The following is a 12,195-nucleotide window of genomic DNA, read 5'->3' on the forward strand; positions in this document are numbered from 1 at the left end:
CACCCCAAGGAAACTTTGCAGGTGGTACAGTAGGACAAGAGCCTTCATCCATGACTTGCTCCTCATTTTGCATGCTGGGCAAAACAGCTACTTAGAAGCAGCAAAGACAGATGCAAGGGGTTATGAATAGAGAAGGAGCAAGAGTCCCTCAGTTCATTTGATTTCCTTCCAAAATGAAAAGACTTCTGTTTAACAGGAAGTACTTTTTCTTATTGCGGAATGACAGAATAGCAGGAAATGGCCTCAGAGCCCCCATCGAGCACCTGGCCAAGCGGGGCCTGTGCCGTCACTGGCAGAGGTGTCTGCCCTGGGAGGAACCTCCTGAAGACCCAGCAGCGCTCTGGGGGAGCTGCCCCGGGCCCCAGCCCCACCACCTCGGGCAGTTCCCAGTTCTCTCCTCCAGGCCACTTGCTCTGCAAAGCCACGATGGGTTTCCCCATCCTCACGGACACTCGGCAGATTATTCCCTTTCTCTTCCAATCACCACCCTCCTTCTTCCTTAAAACACATTTGATGACTATTAGCATATTTGATAGCCCTCAGTCCCAAAATGTCACTTCTCGGTTTATATTTAACCCAAATATTAAATCACCTGCTCTTTCCTGAGAGAACATCTTTCATAGACTGCTAATTGTGCTGTCCCTGGACCCCTCCCAGCTTACCCACCCCCTCTTACAACGGGACCCACTGAGGGACCTGCAGCCCCAGGAGAAGTCCCTGTAGCCCTCGGGGGAGCAGAGGCAAGCCTGCCTGTCCTGCAGGACCGAAGCCTCCGTGGCCGTGCCCCCTCGCTGCCCGAGCTCCGGGCACTGGTTTCTTTAGGTCTGCAGCCTCGTCGTCTGGATCACAGACACCCCGCCTGCGATCAGCCAAAGCCCTCTCGCTCTCGGCTCAAAACGCAGCCAACGACTCCCAGAAATCAGTCCTTCCTTCTCTTCTCCACCAGAGCAAAACCGGTGCCCAGTCTGGCTCATGGCCGAGGGCTTTGTGCCCACTCGTGCTGATGAGAGCTCTGGGTTGTGGTGGGGGGTCACTCTTTGGGGATGCAGGAGGGTCCATCCCCAGCCAGCCCTGTCCGCGACTGCCCACCCAACCCCGGGTGTGAAGCCAGGACAGACTCCTGAGGCGGCGAGGGCAGTGAGCTGAGCATCAGCAGGCCCTGCAAACCTGGGTCCTGCCAGAAGCTGGGAAGGCAAATCCCAGACAAAGCCTTCACCCCCTGAGCAGGGGGCTGTGTTTTGCCAGCCATGCCTGTCGGCACTCCAGGAACACGGCGGCAACAAAACCCACACGTTCCTCCGGCACAAAAATACCTCTGTGTGGGCTGAGCCGCGCAAACGCTCCTTCCATACCAGCATCCGCGCCGTCACGACAGGCGGGCGAGACGTAAAAATAGTGTTTCCCATCTCCCGCTGCCTCTCCCCGGGCTGAGAGCTCGGTCTGCCGGAGGGTTACGTGTGCCGGGGGGGGGCCAAGCGGCCGGTCCGGCGCTGCAAGAGGAGGAGGTGCTGGCACTGCTGCCCCCACCCTGCGCATCGTGCCCGGGCGAGGCAGGGCTGCGGGGGACCAGCACTCCCCGGGCTACTGAGCTCTGCTTGACACGGGTCAACACAGGTCACCTTAGTGGTGTGGACACAAAGACAAGTACTTAATGCCATGGTAGGAAACCAGTTAATCCTGAATTGCACCAGGTTGGCTAAAAAAGCAAAACAGAATAGAAAGGGGGCAACTGTGTGCTGAAAGGCTTCAAGACTGGCATTTTGTTTCTGTTGAGAGGCTGAATGCTGAGCCTGTCTGGAATAAGTTTGTGTTACAGCAGCAAGACAGAGTCGGAAGCAACAAGGAAAAGACGAAGGAGAACCCTTTATCTGAACATGCACACACAACCCTCCGTGCACCTTCTGGAAGGCTCTGCTGGGCCATTCTGTTCTGCTCTATCCCCCCGCGCTGTTTTGGAAGATGCCCCAATGCTCTCAGACACTTCCCTCATCCCGAGGAGCTGGTGGGGTGCCGCGGGTCACCAGGGCAGGAGGGGTCAGTGCCACCCGCCACTGGGATGGGCTGCACAAGGCCATCCCTCTGCTTGGGGTTGTGAAACCGCCTGTCCCTGGAGCTGAGGAGATGGGGCCAGTGGCCAGAGCCTCTCCTGCCTCCTCCTCGGGGTCTGTTCCTCCAGCTCGCCCTTCTTCCCAGCACGGCATCTGTCATGACACTTGCCAGCGTGTGATAGTGTAACGCTGAGGGGGAAACGGCCCTGACAAAGCCTTTGCAGCTCTGGCTGGCGAGATGCTGCGTGAGCCCTTCCCTGGCAGAGGTGCAGCAGCAAGAGCCTGGCCCAGCCCTGAACTCACACCTCTCCTGAAGAGCGAGAACCCCAGTGCTGGCGCTGTACCATGCAGCCACTGAGCAGAGAGAACATTCCATAAACTCCATCTGCCGCCATGCATCAGCAGCTGCTGCTGTTGTTTATTCAGAGGGGTAGAGGTAGGAAATATTTAGCAGCTGGATGGGTTTTCATGGAGCAACCACAGCAAGAGCAGAGCAGAACAAAGCGTGCAACTTCCCCAGCACAAGGTGCACAGAGTGTGCCAGGGCCAAGGGTGGCCAGGGGGGATCTGCCTGCGCTTACCCCGCTCGACAGAAGCTCAGGGGTTTGCTACTGCCTGAGCAGAGAAAAGGAAATCTCAGAGTCAGGGTGTCTACATAGAACCCCACGGTGGCTGTTGTACCCCTGGAGAGGAGGAGGAACACAGCCTTTGCCACCAGCCGCAGCCAGTGTTGAACTGGGAGGTCCCCTCCAAGACACTGCCTGTCCCACCAGCCTCCTCTCTGCTCTAGTTAAGCCGGGCTTTGCCTTAGGGGTAGCACACACAGAGCTGGCGTTGAGGATCCTTGCCCAGCCACGTGCTCAGCCGCAGCTCAGCCGCAGCACGCGGAGGTTGTGCACACCCAGCAGACCCGAGGCCTTGTTCAACACCAGCAAACAGCAGCCAGTTTCCCCATGCAGCGCCCCCTGCCCCCTGACACCCCCTCATGCACCATAAACCAAAGTCCCATTTTTATACCAGGCAGCATGAACCGAGGGCTCGTGCTGAGCCTTCGCTGGTGCAGCACTGCCTGCATCTCCTCAAACCACTGCACGTGACCTGCCACTTCTCAGTCGAATTCCTGCCTCCTACATCCAAGCGCTGGGTTCCGTGTTGCTCTCCAGTGCCCCTGGACAGCAGCTCTCCCTCAGTGCCGGCAGGCTGGGGGGGGCATGGGACCACTCCCCCAGCGCCACTGGAAACACTCGCAGCCCCGCCGAGCCGGAGCGTGCCCGGGTCCCTCGGGCCAAGTCAGTGTGCGATTTCTAACGCTGCCTCCGCTTCCAAATGAGGAACAGAAGCACAGCTTCAGCCCTTCTATATTGCAGGGATTTTTTAAGTTCAGTTTATTGCAGCCTGTCAAAAACGTTATTTGCAATTTGTACCCTGCTGTATCACTTTGAAGTATAACCAGCATCTTCACACACAAACTAGACTAGTTATTTGTTCATTTAATGTTAGGGAGTAATAGGGACAGAAAAGATACTTGTGCACTACATTTATCTACTACATCAGCAAAAATATACAAATATATTTCACCCCTGTTTAAAAAGCAGCATTGTTATTCAACAGAGCTACAGACCAAAGTTTATCCAGCACAAGTAACAGGAGCTACAAGGCAGCATATCCTAAACTGGCTGTCTTCACAGCTGTGCTTTATAGCACGATTATTCACCAGAGATGACTCTAATTGTGGTGTCAGATGTATTCACTTTTTAATGACTTCAAAAGCTTCACAGCACACCACTGGCAAAGCGCCACAGAGCGTCCGAGCACCAAGCTGAGAGCACCCAGGGACTGTCACCACACCGAGAGGCTCCCTCCATCTGCCTGCCCTCCTCTGCTGTTTTTAATGGATTTTATGAACCGGAGAACTGTCCAATCTGAACCCCAGGTTAGATTTTATGAAGTAAGAAGCCTTCTGAGAAAGCTACAACTAAGTTTTTGGGGGTGTTTTTTTGTTTTCAAGAATGTTTTTTAATGTAATTACAAAAGAAATGTTCTTCAAAGTGTTTGCTTCCCACCTACCTTTTACAACTGGTTCCAACCTGACAGAAATGCTAGAGGCACACACTTGGTTTTAAATTTTCTCTGGTTTTGACAAACTTCACAACAGATCCCTGGACAGCCTCTCCCTCCATGGCCAGGGCATCACTGTTCCCCGGGCAGTAAACGTGGAATTAAGTGACCCAAACCAGCCTAACTGTTACCTTCGGCCAAGACCATCCCCTTGGTCCTGCCTGAATCGCAGGAACACAGAATTGCCCAGGGACACCTCGGGGGGAGTCTCTGCTCCAACCCCTGCTCAGGGTAGGGCCAGCCCTGAGCTCAGACCAGGTTACTCAGGGCTTTGCACCGTGGGCTCTCAAAAACCTCCATGGACAGAGATCCCACAGGCTGTCCTCCCTGCTCTGCTGCCCGGGGGAGGTTTCTCCCCACGTCCAGCCCGAGCCACTCTGTCAGCAGCTGGCGAGGCAGTACAGGACCACCAAGTCCCACCTCTCCCCTGCCTTTTCCAGAGGCCCGGCACAAAATGCTAATACAAAAAAACCTGTTTATCTCCCTAGCCCTCAGGAAAGGTTCGGTCCCAGCAGTGAATTACCCACTGCCACCACATCTGTCTTCCGAGACAGTGACAGGACATCAGCCCAGACACAGATTAGATTCCAAGTATTTTAAAATTCAGCAGGGTTTTAGGACTTTAAAGGTCAGACAATTTTTTAGGGATGAATACTCCTAAATAATGAAGATGAATATTTGACCACTTAGAAAAGAATGAATGTCTGAGAGCTGTATAATTACTGCCATTCAGAAGCATGAGCACAGATGCAGCAGTGGATATTGCAACCTGAAATAATTCCAGAGGACTACATTATTTCCAATAGAACTGGGAAAAGGGGTTGCCATGTCATTAATCAACAGTGAAATGTCTGCATCAAGGCACATGACAGCAGCATGTTGACGTCCTCCTTATCTCCCTCATTTTTTACTGTCTGGTAGCCAGGGAAGGTCTCTTTTAGGAGCCTGTTGAACAACTGTCATCCAATGGCTTGTGTCAACACTGAACCAGTCCACCTCAGGTCTTGATAATTTATGAAAGAAAATTACTGGAAAACATGGTAACTTAAAAGGTGGCCCACAATTCAAAGATTATTTTTTTTTCCTACTGGCCTCAAAACTCCCCACATATCTCGGCTGGGTGGGAACGGGAGGGTGCAGCCCCCTGCCTCAGTTTGGGCAGGTCCCTTTGCAGCCGCCAGACACCCACAGCTGAGAGCTCTTGCCCTGGACCCTGAGGCAGCTCCTCGGGTGTCTGCAGCTTCCTTACACTGCTGGGAAGGTCAGTGCCACCTCTCCTAAAACATGTTGTCACGGGCTGAGGAGGACGAGCCTGACCAGGAAGATTTTCGATCCCCTGAGCCCTCACCTTAGTGCCCCTGGAGGGAGTCTGTCTTTGCTGGAGCTTCCGCGCGGTGTCTGCTGGGCAGCACCATTTGTCACGGGTGCAGAGGCACGGGGACAGGTTCTGCTCCAGCAGAGTAATGGGGAGTGGGAACCTCCCGGCTGCTCCTTCTGGAGGCTCTAACTCACCCCCTGACATTCATGGTACATGCAAACTGACAGGAACTGCCTGGAAAAGCGGACACGAGACAGGGGCTGTCGGCAGGGTGGAAAAAGAGGGGGAGCACCTCTGGGATGGGGCTCTGGTCAGCACCCACCCTGTGGCATAGGAATGCATGGCTGGGCCTTCTGCTCCGGACCGATGACCAACACTTCATTGCCAACACTTGCCCCAGTGCCGAATCGGCACATGGGGAGGTCTCGTCTCTGGTGGCAGCGGCTGCAGTTAACTCGCTGACGCATGCCCTGAGCGCAGAACCCAGCACAGCTCATCCCTGAGCGCGGAGCCCACTGCAGCTCGTCCCCCTGGTGCAGCGTGGGGCACCAGCGAGGGCTCCGCACGGAGCCGTGGCTGTGGGACGGGGCTGGCGCAGCCCCTGTGGCACCAGGACCCCGCAGCACCGGGACCCCACGTCCTGCCGAGGCAGGGCACCACCTCCTGGAGGCCCCACTCAGCCGTGGGTGCTCCTCTGGGACCCGGGCCTGAGCTGCCAGAGGTGCAAGGAAAGGGGCAGGACAAATTTATGAGCACTTGTCCCTGTGTCTTCTCACCTTTATCCCAATTCTGGCAATTTCTTTTCTGTTGTTTTGGGTTTTTTTTTTTCACCATAGAATTGCTGAAATACCTCTTTAAAAAAAAAATGAAAACTGTTCTGACCTCTTGGTTTCAATCTTCATCAGCACAGGTGAAGGAGTGACTCCTGTCTGGTATCAGTAAGCTATAGCTGTGCTTCTGCTGAAGCAGTTTTTGCTCAAAGTGCCACTTGCAATGTGATGACAGTGTGGGAACGCACCAGTTAGGTCACTGGGAGTCATTTCTACGCTCCCAAATTGTGCACTCACTTGGTGAAATAACATTTTCTGATTATCTTGAAACTTGTACTCATCACTAAGGTTAAGAGGCAGCTTCCCTTTCCTTCCGCTTACCTTGGTCAGGCTCTGGGGACACAGACTGCTGTTCGCTCCCTGCAGGCAAGACCCAGAATGATGGGTGCTCATTCCAAGGGAGGTGGCAGCGGACAGCTGGAATTCCAGTAGAGGGACTCAAGGCAGTTCCTTGCTTCGACTTCCCAGCATACCCACTCCATTCTTGCTGGGCACAAGCCCACAACAAAGACTTCCTAGTGGCAAGCTGGGTGGTGCTGAAGCCTCTCGGTTCCGGGCTGGGGGATCTCAGGAGGAGCCGGTCCCGTGCCGAAGCAGGAGATGCACACGGGCACTGTCACACACCGTGACACAGAGCGGCTGCAGCTCGGCTGCAGGGGTGCGTCAGGAGCAACCAGCGGGCAGATCTTGTAAGATGAACTCTCGGAATCAGAGAGGGCGGCACATATTTACCAGCACTGCAGTAATTAGGACTCAGCGGGTTCTTTGGCTATTTGCTTTCCACACACACACTAAACAGCCTGCAGCCACTGGCACTGGATGCATGAACAAAATGGAGAGTGTTTCAGATCTCCGTGAAGGCGCCTCTGGAAATCCCATGGCTGGGGTAGCAGGCAGGAGGCTGGCCTGCAGCTCACACAGCTCCCACACGGTCCACATCCCCTCCCCACGTGGAAACATCCCTGGGGAGCTGACTCCTTGCTGCCCCAGGACCCGGCCATCCCAGGGCAGAGGGACAACCTGGAAGTGCAGCCTGGAAACGCTTCCGTAGTCTCATAAAGTTTCCAGGGGATTAAAAGCAAACAGAAAACCACCAAACCAAACAAAAAACCCCCAAACAAAAAAGACAGCGTCATTTGTTCGCAGTGTCGATTAAATCCGGTGGTATCTAATCCTAGGGATGCACCCTCAGCACCCACAGCCAGTCCCCGGGTCCATGCCTGCTCCAGCGTTAGACTTGTCTGCCTGGCACTCGGGTTTGTGAGAAGGGCCCTGCCAGCAGCGTGCAGAGGAAGCGTCACCGCTCACGGGACCAGAGACCTGGCCCTCGGGGCTGGGGCAACACCACTTTGCTGGGACAGTCTGAGCCTGTCTCTACAATGGTTAAAAGACATGGTTAAGCCCGGGTAAAGCCTTGTTCTCCCAGTGCGGTGAGGTTAGGGCCACGCTGGAAGGTTGTTCTGCCATCAGGGTACAACCCCTGGCTCCCTCAAGCGCGGTGCGAGGGCACTGCTGCCACCAGCGCTGCCGGGACCGCAGGAGAAGGGAACCCCGGGCACAGAGCACAAGGCCGGCTCCGCTGGGCAGCGACAGTCATTAGCAAGACTCGTTAGCAAGGCATGGCAAACCAGTAAGAACGGGGTAAGGCGATGGCTCCCTTCCAGGAGCAGAGAGGAGGAGGAGAAATGCCCACGCCAGTTTGGGGTCACAGTTCAGGGCCAGTATCGAATGATGTTTGCATCAGACATGGGAAACGGAGATTCAAATCCATCGCAAATCTAGTCCCATCTGGGTTTCCTGCTTCCCAGGAACTGATCCTCTACAGGCTGCTCTAGGGTTTAATTTGTCTCTGAACAGAAATTTTTTTCTTCAATTAATTTTTTCCCCACTGGAAAAAAAAAAAAAAACAAAACAACAAGAAAACAAAAGCAAGAAAGAACAAAACAAAGAAACAACAAAACCAGAACAAGACCATGACAAATCTGTGTATTTCTGTGAAAACAAGGTTTAATCAGAAGATCCCCACTAGCTCTCCCCGGTGCCTCGCAGGACTGCAAGAGCCGAGCGCACACTGCAGCAGTGAATGCTGGCAGGCTGCAACGCCTGGGATTTTCTCACTGAAGATGCCCTGGAAGAGCAGGAAGATGCAGCCCATCATCACCATCGTTTGGGCTGCGCACAGCCCCTGAGCTCCCCGGGAGGCTGCTGGGTGGGGGGTGCTGCATCCCCACCTGCCTTTCGGGAACACCGACCTGCCAGCAGCTCCTCAGTGCCTGTGGACATTTTCCTGACCTTTCTCAACCTATTAGGAAAAGCACTTTCCACAGGAATCCGTTTGTTCACTCTGGTGAGCACCAGTGGCGGCGCTGAGTGGCAGCAGGCCCGCGGAGTCACCAAAACCCCTCAAATCATCACAGCCACCACCTGGAGAGGAACCCCCTGTGCCCTGGCTGGGCAGAGGATGCTGGTGCACCAAGTGCCAGCTGGTACAGCGCCCATCAGGAGCTCAGAAAATGCTGTTTGTGGGCCAGAATTTCCTTCAGTTTTATCAGCTGAGATGATTTGCATGATTCTTCAGTAAGTATCCAAGTCCTGGGTCTGTAGAACAGGTCATTTTTGCTTGTTGATATGATGATATTCCTCTAAACTCTTCACGGATGGATGGAATGCTGCTAAGCTGTCCTAGGTAAAGCAGCCCGTCACTGGTGCAGCAGGATTATTCATGCCCATGTCAGACAGCATGCTCTACTCCACAGACCTCCCAGGGTTTATTTCCAAAATTTGATTCACAACTTCGGCAAATTTCGCCACAATGAAAGCTGGATTTCTAACTAACATTGAGCTGACAGGTGGAACTTACCTTGACAATTAATTAAAAGGATATAGAAAGGAATCAGCAAGGGAAAAGCAGCTCTGCTATGTGCACGAAAGCTTGAAATTGGAGCCATTGAATGAGGGTAATAACACGATATTAATGTGAATGAAACCCTGCGAGCTGACACGGACTGTGCAGCAAGTTTGGAGCATGTTGGTTTAAAAAGGGTTTCAGCAGCCACACAGGCTAATGCGGGCGTCGAAAGGAAGCGGCAGCCTCTCAGCTCTTCCCGTAACTCACACTCCTGAGGCACGGATTCACTCTGCCCGGCTGTTTCGCAGACCTGAGTGTCATCTGCTTGCTCTCAGAAAGGTCAGTTGTCCTGTAACTTCACCAGGGAAGTCACCAGGGTCTGCAATAAAAGAGACGATGAGGTTGGGGACTCAATTTCCACTAAACATTTTATTGAAAAGTAGTTTATTTTGGGCTCATCCTCTCCCAGAATTCAAACCCCAATCACACTACATAGTAAGAAAAGGGAAGAGCAGTAAGTGCTGTTATAATCCGCATAAAATCCAGGCTATGTGCAGCACCAGAAAGATCCCTGGTCACACTTTGTGAGAATAAGAGCAATGAGTCCAACTCCTGATCAAAAATCGATGGTTTTTTCCCCTTGGAGTCTCCACGTGGCACGGCATTCCTGTGCACTGGATGAACAACAGACCCTTTACCCCCGGGTTCTGTGGGGCCAGACCAGCACCGAGTTTTCTGCACATGCAGAAGCTGTTGGGTGCTGGTCCCCACCGGCAGGGCTGGTGTCCCCATCACCGACACCTTGGGGTGAACCTGGGCCGCTGCTCTTGGCTCTGCAGCCACCAGAGGAGGAGAGGAAGCCCAAGGGGTGAGGCTCCTGCCGTGGCTCCAGCTCTCCTCCCATGGGCTCTGTCCCAGGGAGATGCTCCTGTCTCTGCTGGTGTGGGCGAACCACAGGCCAGGCCAAGGTCCATCAGCTGCAGAGAGTGGCAGAAGCCACCAGTGGGACCAGTCCCCAGCGTGGGGCACAGTCAGGCCGGGGCAGCCCCGTCTGGGCAGCTCCACCTCCTGCCCTTCGCACAGCCTGTCCCACCGATCATAAATAGTTATACCAGCTCTATCTGTTCTTCGGAAGTTATATTAAAGCTCGTTGATTCGCTGTGGGTTTCGTAGAAGCTATAATTATATCTGTAAGCCATATGGGATTCTTGATGAGGAAGAAAAGAAAAAAAAACACAAAACCCCTTGGTGTTGTTTGAGAAGCAAGGCGTGACGGGAAGAGCTGCTGTCGCGCTGGGCTGGCGGCATGGCCAAGGGGGCTGGTGGAGCCGTGGGGGGGTGCAGCCCCAGGCGTGCCCCCGGCTGTCCCCCCACCCCGAACGTTCCTGTCTTAGGCTGACGCTGCACAGGAGCGAGCGGCACGCCAGCGCCCGGTGCTGGGCCCGTTTCACGGCACTGCCAGCACAAGGTGCTGCAGGAGCTGGTGGTGCCGTAACCCGCCACAGCCCGGTGTCCCCAAGGCGGGCAGGGGCAGGCAGGGTGCTCCCTCCCTGCTCAGAAACCTCACGCAGCACCAAGGGGGAAAGTCAGGTGGCTCTCCCGCAGCGCCCGTGGGCTGGGCTGAGGCCAGGCACAGCTCAGTGTGCAGGTAACCCCTGTCATCACCTGCCGCGGTGCCACTGGGTGCGCGGAGCACGGGTGGCACAGGTGGCACACGTGGCGCGGGTGGCGCGGGTGGCATGGGGCCCTTCCGCCCGGGGAAGCCGCACCGTGCACCGAGGGGCACGCCTGCCGCCAGGCAAAACCCTCCAGATCAACCAACATGCCCACGCCATCGTAGTAAAACATTTATTTGTTCAGGTGATATAAGCTACCATGTGTACAGTTTGTGAACTCACCACTGGCGACATATAACATGACTCGGGACTGCAGCTGTTGCCACCAGATTTCTCATCATAATTTTTAGTTTTATAAAAAACCTTGGACACCAGAAAAAGGTATTTAGACTTAACATGGTAGATGGGAGATGGGCAATTTGTGAACAGGGGAAGAAAGTTTATCTGATGCAGCCAACCTCGACGGCCTCTTGGCTGCGGCTGCAGCGTCAAGGAAACGTTTCAGTGGGGTGAGCACGGTGCGGCACATCAATCTTCGGTGAGTTGGAATCGTATTGATTTCTGCCAAGTAAGAACGTCGGTGGCAACGTTTTCGGGGAGCAGAGGAGGGCAGGCGTCCTGCGGATCAGCCCCGGCTTCTGTGCAAAGAGACAAAACAGAGACAGTGAGGGGACCAGGAGCAGGATCCGGCCCTTCCCCACGGCCAAAGCCGACCTGCCATGGGGCAGGAGGCACCAGGAGGTGCTCGGCAGGGCCAGCCCGGGCTCGGCACCGCTCCCACAGCCCTGGGAGCTGCCGCCGGAGCTGCGCCAGGACGGGAGCAGCAGCAGAGCCTGTCAGCCCAGCACCCCGCCGGCTTGGGTGCTGCCAGCCCCGCAGGGCTGGGGTGCAGTCCAGGGAGGCTAAGGGGTTAACGGCACCCGGCGTCACCAGCCTGCAGCTCCCGAGCCAGCACCACTGCTGCTGCTGAAGGGAAAATCAAACTAAGAAAAAAACGCTCCCCAAAGCCCAAAACGGAACCAGTAAAGCTCATTGCTCCAGAATCAGAGAATTTTCCAGTTTTTGGATTTGCTTCTGCCCTTGCTGAGGCCAAGCTTTTTGCCACAGCAGGGATCTCAACTCCTTGCACAGTTTCAGAGGTTTGCACAGAACCAAAAACACCAGAACGGAGCAGCGGACGGGCACGAGTCCAGCACTCGCCTTCGTGAGCTTTGCATGCAAGAGAAAACATCACTGTAGCGAGAACGTGCAGATGTTTAATTGTCCTGCCCTGAGCTCCCACATGGTTCCCATCCAGCCGTGGCACAGGAGACGCCCGTGGGGCAGCTGCTTTTCCCCAGGAGCACTCACCCGCCACCCCGCTGTGCCCGGGCTCTCCCTGCCACCCCGCCACGGCCTCACTTACCTTGGGGAACAC

The 12,195-nt window shown here is 54.9% G+C and overlaps 1 protein-coding gene across 2 annotated transcripts in view; it reads right to left on the minus strand.

Annotated features, from left to right (window-relative positions):
• Positions 1–9,494: 9,494 nt before the first annotated feature.
• The window catches only part of LRFN5 (leucine rich repeat and fibronectin type III domain containing 5), a 46,026-nt gene continuing 43,325 nt past the window's right edge, over positions 9,495–12,195 (minus strand). Inside the window, exons 4-5 of one of the 2 annotated variants that reach the window (XR_012622887.1) lie at positions 11,237–11,416; positions 9,495–9,541 (exon numbers count right to left, since the gene is read on the minus strand). Coding sequence is in view for 1 of the 2 variants with exons in the window: in XM_074821222.1 (XP_074677323.1) it covers positions 11,307–11,416 (110 nt within the window). In the remaining variant the exon portion in view is untranslated. Of the gene's footprint in view, positions 9,542–10,996; positions 11,417–12,195 lie in introns of those variants that run through there. The other variant, XM_074821222.1, reaches the window with a different exon arrangement.

The sequence above is a fragment of the Strix aluco genome, chromosome 4, assembly GCF_031877795.1.
Source record: "Strix aluco isolate bStrAlu1 chromosome 4, bStrAlu1.hap1, whole genome shotgun sequence".
Classification (NCBI taxonomy): domain Eukaryota; kingdom Metazoa; phylum Chordata; class Aves; order Strigiformes; family Strigidae; genus Strix; species Strix aluco.